We start from the raw sequence: 7,500 nt of genomic DNA on the forward strand, positions 1-7,500 counted from the left end.
TTGAAAGTAATAGGTTTTGTCGGAGAAAATCGGATTTTATAACAAGATTATTAGATGATCCGTTTCTTTAGTTTGGAGAAAATCTTACATTTTTATTCGTGTTCTAATGATGTCATGACATTTATGATATCAGTTTAATTAAGTCTGGGATTAATAATACCCAAAAGGTGATGGGATTTTACCTGTATTAACAAGTGAAGCAAGTTTATTGATGCTTCGTTGTTTGTCTGCGACAGGTATAAGCCATTAATGACTGTTATAAATAGATCAATAATAGATTATTTCATATGTCAATATTTAAGATAACTCTCTCTCTCTCTCTCTCTCTCTCTCTCTCTCTCTCTCTCTCTCTCTCTCTATATATATATATATATATATATATATATATATATATATATATATATTCTTACGAAAATGGTCTAGTGTAGAGTAAATAATCTATTAATGTATTTTATTTATATATTTCACTTGTGTATTTGAGGTGAATAGCCAGCTCCTAATGTGAGCTCCTCTCATGTATGTGTAAAGTTGGTATGTAAATTGCGTATTATTTCAATCACCATAGTTTATTTCAGTACTCTCTCGTATCCCTGTTAAAGAATCATAGGAATCTCGTATCCCTGTTAAAGAATCATAGTAAGAGGTGGTTTTGAATAATTTTTAGTTATAATTACCGAGTTTTGTTTTGAGTGTATTTAAGAGACCTTTGAATATTCAGTGTTTTTAAATATTGCTGTCCGGGAGTTATATAACTTTCTTAGAGCTTGGGTATTAATATTTTCAAGTGTAACAGATTTAAGGTAAAAAAAAAAAAAAAACAGGTGAGTTTGGAACTCGAGAGGTTGTATAGCTTGCCAGCTGTTATATATAATATTATATGTTGGTTCCCAGACACGGGAGCCATTTTATAATATATATATATATATATATATATATATATATATATAGATAGATAGATAGATAGATAGATAGATAGATATATATATATATATATATACATACATACATACATATATATATATATGTATCTATATATATACATATATATATATATATATATGTATATATACATAATTATATATATATATATATATATATATATGTGTGTGTGTGTGTGTGTGTGTGTGTTTGTATTTGCTTTTTATGCTATGTAATGCCATTAAGATTAACGGATCCTGCAACATGCTCTTGGGGGTGTACGTCCTACAAATGAAACTATATAAGGAAGGAAAAAGTATAACAAAGGATAAACGTTAAAGAAAGTAGCAAAGATGGGTGAAAGGAGAATGAGGACAGTTAGATAACTAACCATGGAAGGAATAGGTCGAAAAGTTAACCATTAGTTAAAGTAATGCAAAGTTTGGTGTAGCCACAAATCTCTTTAAATAAAGGTTATTTTTTGTATTTACATAAAGTTGCCATTTTCCTTATTTTAATCATATGATTTTACAGTATATTTTTTGTAGTAAATTTTACTTATTGCGAATTTATAACAGAGTAAAGTCCCCACCCTGAAAAAAAAATCAAAGGTCAAAAAAAAAAAAAAAAAATTAGAAATAAAATTATAATTCATTGCATTTAATACTCGAAAATGCCTTGAAAAAAGAAAGTATATTACTACCTGACGAAGACACAGACTCAAACAGGGAAAAATAATACAAAGAAAAATAAACCATGACAAGGAAAATGACATGATAAACAAAGCGAAAAAAAAAAACGGGAAAATCGTAAGAGCAAACAATACACTTTCCTTTCCTCACATTTCTCAGGTCTGTTTACCCCATGAAGGTCTATCAGTTGCAACATGCAACTTTTGAATTATGATGAGAATCTGGATCCAGACACATCCAGGTAATTCACCTGCTGCCTTTCCTGTGTTATTCCAGGTTTATTTATTCACTTTTTTATTACCCTTTTTATCATCTTACTCCAGTTTCTCTTCGTTATACGTCATGTTTCCTGAGGGTAGTAATTTTGTATTCCTGTATTTTTGTATTTTTGTATTATTTGTGGTTGAATGTTGTCATTTCCTGTAACTTGAAATGTGATTTATGATTGTATTATCTGCGGCTGTTGTACATTTTATTAATGAATGTTTAATTACTTTTGCTGTTCTGGTTGTGATATGGTTTGTTATTTTCCATGTGCGTTTGTTTGTATGTTCTTTGTATGTGCGTTTCCTTAGTAGTTCCTTTTGGGTGAAGATGGCGAATGCATTAGGATGCAATTTGTTGGTTTATATAAGTGATGATTCAAAATTTTGTTTTAAAGGAATTTTCTGCGGTTTTTAATATCTCAGTAACGATAATAATGATGATGATATTTTATTATTATTATTATCATTATTATTATTATTATTGTTGTTGTTGTTGTTATGTTTATTATTATTATTATTATCATCTCTGTGAATGAAATTGAAATCCATCAGTAGCTCTATTATTATTATTTTATTTATTATTATTATTATTATAATTATTATTATTATTATTATTATCGTCATCATCATCATTTTTATTATTATTATATAGCAATATCTCTAATAACTATCAATAAACTGTAAAAAATAACCTCAAGAAGAGAAATAGGAAAATATGAAAAAAAAAAAGATAAAGTAAAGTAAATAGGTAACCAACTAAGAGCCATGAAATAAAAAAAAAATCTAGTGATTTGAATAACTTTTGTCCACTTCGTCAGCAAAGATCAACATTCTACTCCGAAGCTGAGTAAAGTGAATAAATATAACAAGTACCCGCTGGGCAAGACACTAGATATTAAATGTATTTGACCTGTGATATAGTGATATCTCTTACTTATAAAGTAATATTAGATTTTATTCCCTGTGGTATTTTCGTCTCTAACCTACTTTTAAAACTTTATTAATTTCTTAATCAATACTCTTATTTGTTTTGTATCTGGGATAAAATGCCAGGCTTTTAAGATATATTTTATGAAAGGTTGTTATTTATAGTTGTTGATTTAAATTTCCGTTTAATATATATTCACTTTTGTCTGTTTGTAATAACGATAAAATAGATGCCATACGCTTCATACTTTAAACTGTGAACACAGACCCATGTCAGCTTGTTCAACATGAAAACATTGCAATTTTGTACTTCTTAAGATATCACACAGGAAAACTTGAGATTATTAAAAGCCATACCCCACAACATACAATTATTAATAAATATGGTTCTAAGCGAGTTTATTGGGATGATGTCGTAAGCTTCTCCTGTCTGCTGCTGTCCCCTCCCCCCCCACCCCCCCACCCCCTCTTCCCTCATTCAACTAACTCAGTGGTTCTCAATCTTTTTCAGTTGATGGCACCCTAATCTGATGTAACCATTACTGTGGCACCCATTCTTCACCACCCTACCATATCTCATGAATTAACTTATTTGATGAATATAATTACTGTACTAGCGACTTTGAATCCATTAAGGAGAAACGTCGCTATATAAAACACTAGACATTATTATTATTTTTATTATCATCCATAATCAAACCAAATCCAGCACCACCGTACAATGCAGACATCCAAAGAGCATATTAGAAGATTTGAAGTTAAGAGTTATGAATGCAGACTAAATAAAAAGATAATGGTAATCACCCTTAAGCAAAGAAGAAAAACAAATCTATTTTAGTGAGATGTGTGTGCTTGATGTGATTGACAGATCCGTTTCACATTGGGTTGAATGGTGGACAAACATACTCTCATTTCTTCCTCAAGAGTGTTCAACCTTTCTCTTTTGTTGGCTTTAATGTTTGCTACAGCAGAAAACCCCAACTCACATTGGTAAGAAGTAGAGAACTGGATTAACATTACCAGAGCTTTTTTGGCAACATGAGGATACTTAGTTTTGATGTGAACCCAGAATTCGTCAAGAGGCAGCTGCATGTGCAATAACTTTAGATCACGATCATGACGCAATTCCACTAACTGCTCTTCTTCCATGAGGGTAGCTGAGATTGGGTAGATATAGATGCAACAAATGGGTTTCTTATCCAGTCATAGTTTTCAGTGCATATATCTGGGAAATGTGCTGAAGTTGTTTTTCCAGTACTGCAAGATGCTCAGAAATAATGGGTATTATCTCACCACTGTTTGCTGCTACTGCAACATGTGAGAACATGTCCAAATTGCCTTCTTTTACTTTGCCACCCCACAGTTGCAGTTTTTCTTTCAGGGCCTTAATTTTATCAGTGGAAGATAAAACATTTTCTGATTTTCCTTGCATGCTGGCATTTACCTTGTTTAAAAGTTCAAAGATGTCAGCTAAGTAAGACAATTTTGCACACCAAGTATCATCTGCCAGTAAATCACAGAATTCCTCTTGTTGTTCAAGAGTGAAAAAGTAAGCATCTCTTCCTTCAGTTCGCATACTCGTGACAATACTTTCCCTCTGGACAGCCATCGTGCTTCCGTATGTAGAAGAAGGTTCAAATGTTTTGCCTCAAGCTCTTCGCACAGCTTTGTAAACAGACGAAACTTCAGCGGTCGACTTTTTATAAAGTTCACCATTTTTACAACTTTTTCCAGTACAGATTTTAAATCATTGCTAATTGTCTTTGCAACCAGCGCTTCATGATGAATAAAGCAATGTGATGTTATCACACTGCTGTTTTCTCTCTTCACTAATGACACAAATCCTTTAATTGAGCCAATCCTGGCAGGTGCCCCATCTGTACAAATCCCAATACATGTTGCCAGGTCAAACCAACTGATTTTAAGTACTCACTTAATGTAGAGAAAATATCATTGCCTGTTGTAGTTTCCTTAAGTTCTTTACAACAAAAGAATTGGTTCAATATTTTAACATCATGAATGTACCGAACGAATACCAGTAATTGAGCCATACCTCCAATGTCTGTGGACTCATCTACCTGAAGTGCAAACATTTCACTTTCCTTCACAGATGTACATACAGTTTCCTCTATGTCTGCTGACATATCATGAATCCGTCTGCCAATGGTACTATCAGAAACGGGAATTTTCCTCACTTCTTTTTCTGCTTCACTTTCAAACATTGTTTTTACTATGGCATTAAATGCAGGTAGAATCAGAGTCTCTGCTATTGTATGAGGTTTCATGCTTTTAACAACTAACTCTGCAACTAAGTAACTGGCCTCTTGTGCTTTATCAGCAACTTTGACTTTCTTAGAAAGCATCGCACTCTGTTGTTTTTGCTCACTTAAAAGTCCTTCAAAGTAGGACCGAGACTTGTTAGCAAGATGATTATGTTTCAGAGTTAAATGCCTCTTTAATTTACTGGGTACCATTGCTTCATTAGCTAATTCATCACCCCACCAGAAGAATCCAAAACTTAAATAATCATCCAAGTAGGAGCGATTTTTCTTGCCTTTTTTGAAGTTGATTTACTTGCTGTTGGAATGGCCAAATCCTTTTCGCTCACAAACCCACTTTCGTCCCTTTCTTCACCCTCACCACTAACTTCGTGTCTTCTCTTCTTAATGACAAACTTATTCATCGGACGGTATGTTAGAAGCACGATACTGTTCGAAACAACTGTAATATAATCCCAAAAAGAGCAAAGAACTTATGCCTTGAGGTATTATGCCTCAATGACTCGGGAGTGGAAAACTGGGGTTATATAAAGCCAACGAGAACCGAACACGTATCGGACGGGCAACGAGTATAAACAAAAATGCGAATATGAACAGAGTCGACTGTTACACTTAATTATTACTATTTTTGTTGTTGTTCTTATTGTTGTTGTTGTTGTTATATTATTATCATTACTTATTATTAATATTACTATTATCATTAGCAATAATAGTAGTAGTAGTAGTAGTTGTTGTTGTATTGTACAAGTATAGCAAAGGAAATATCAACCTCTATTTGTGAGAAATTTTTGAGCATGTAACTTCCTACCTACACTGATAATTATATGAAGACTTTTGAAAACTTTTTTTTTTCAAATGTTCATTAAGACGATTTAGCCAAGAAAAAACTCATGAAAATTTTGCGGCACCCCTAAGCGCTGTCTATGGCACCCCAGGGTGCCATGGCACCCAGTTTGAGAATCACTGAACTAACTACTGTACCAGGTGGTGGCAGCTGTGTGATGATTATTGATGTCGCATAATCTGTTGGTTCTGAGTTCGAGCCTCGCTTTCGGTTTAATAGAATTTCCTTTTGAACATTGGATGAGAGTGGTTTAGAGGGCCGTGTCACTACTTACCGAGTCACCAGCAGCTATCGCCTGGCCTTCCCAGGTCCTTGCTTGGGTCGAGAGAGACCTTGGTCGTGGACTGTACTGGTATATATATATGCTCAGATCATATTGAACTCTGTGACACTGCCTTGACCTGCCCTTGACCTATTTAAACCTAGACATTAGGCTTACTGTTTAGGTCAAGAGAGGAACCATTTATTCTGTATGAAGCAGAATTGCCCCCCCCCAAAAAAAAAAAAAAAATAAACAGGGATCGAACTTGGGTATTTACTCGAGAGGAGTGAATACACCTTCTCTCTCTCTCTCTCTCTCTCTCTCTCTCTCTCTCTCTCTCTCTCTCTCTCTCTCTTTTGCTTGAGGATACATTTCGGCACACTATTTTATCTCATTTCTCTTCCTCTTGTCTTTTTTAAATTTTTATAGTTTATATAGCATATGAAAGATCTAATTTAATGTTGATCTGTTCTCAAAATAATTTATTTAATTGCTCATTACTTCCCTCATAGTTTATTTTTTTCCATATCTCCTTTCCTAACTGGGCTATTTATCTCTCTTGGAGCCCTTCGAATTATAGTATCCTTCTTTTCCAACCGTGGTTGTAGCTAGGCTAGTAATAATGATAATAATAATAATCTGCTGTCACACTTACTTTGTTTTCTTAGCCCCTCCTCCTCAGTTAAAGGGAACTCCCCCTCTCCCTCCATTAGCGTGAACTTACCTTTATTTATTGATTTTCCTTTATTATTTTAATCTCATCAAAACACGTAAACAAACCTTCTCCTTTGTTCCTGTCTCCCTACCCAACTCAAAAGAGGGAAACCGTGACACGAAAGACCCCAGTTGAGTTTTTATTAAACTCAACTTGATGTGATTAAATTGTCTGAGTCATCTGCCCCCCCCCCCTTCACAGTGGGATTGGTATTATTTTTCCAACTGATAAATCCAAATTGATGTTTTCTATAATAAAAATCAATTTCATATATAAGCAATGCCGTTTTGGGGATCACAGTTCTGAGAAAAAATACTGATATTTGATGTTTATTTATTCTTTTCATATTCTGACAGTTAATCTTATCGGAATTGCGTTGTATAAAGTAATCCATTAGAAAATGTTGTCAGAAGGTAAAGTCTCTCTCTCTCTCTCTCTCTCTCTCTCTCTCTCTCTCTCTCTCTCTCTCTAATCTCCTATATATATATATATATATATATATATATATATATATATATATATATATGTATATGTATGTGTGTGTGTGGATGTGTGTATGTATGTTCGTGTTTGTGTTTCTTATCAGTCTTGGGTGCC

The 7,500-nt window shown here is 33.5% G+C and overlaps 1 protein-coding gene across 1 annotated transcript; it reads right to left on the reverse strand.

The window, feature by feature from the left end:
- Positions 1-2,771: 2,771 nt before the first annotated feature.
- Positions 2,772-5,277, reverse strand: LOC137625516 (zinc finger BED domain-containing protein 5-like). The gene is made up of 3 exons (XM_068356425.1): positions 4,737-5,277; positions 3,710-3,960; positions 2,772-2,786 (listed from the first exon to the last, which is right to left on the reverse strand). The coding sequence occupies exons 1-3, from the start codon at positions 5,275-5,277 to the stop codon at positions 2,772-2,774; spliced, it is 807 nt and encodes a 268-aa protein (XP_068212526.1).
- Between the last annotated feature and the right edge of the window lie 2,223 nt (positions 5,278-7,500).

The sequence above is a fragment of the Palaemon carinicauda genome, chromosome 32, assembly GCF_036898095.1.
Source record: "Palaemon carinicauda isolate YSFRI2023 chromosome 32, ASM3689809v2, whole genome shotgun sequence".
Taxonomy (NCBI): Eukaryota; Metazoa; Arthropoda; class Malacostraca; order Decapoda; family Palaemonidae; genus Palaemon; species Palaemon carinicauda.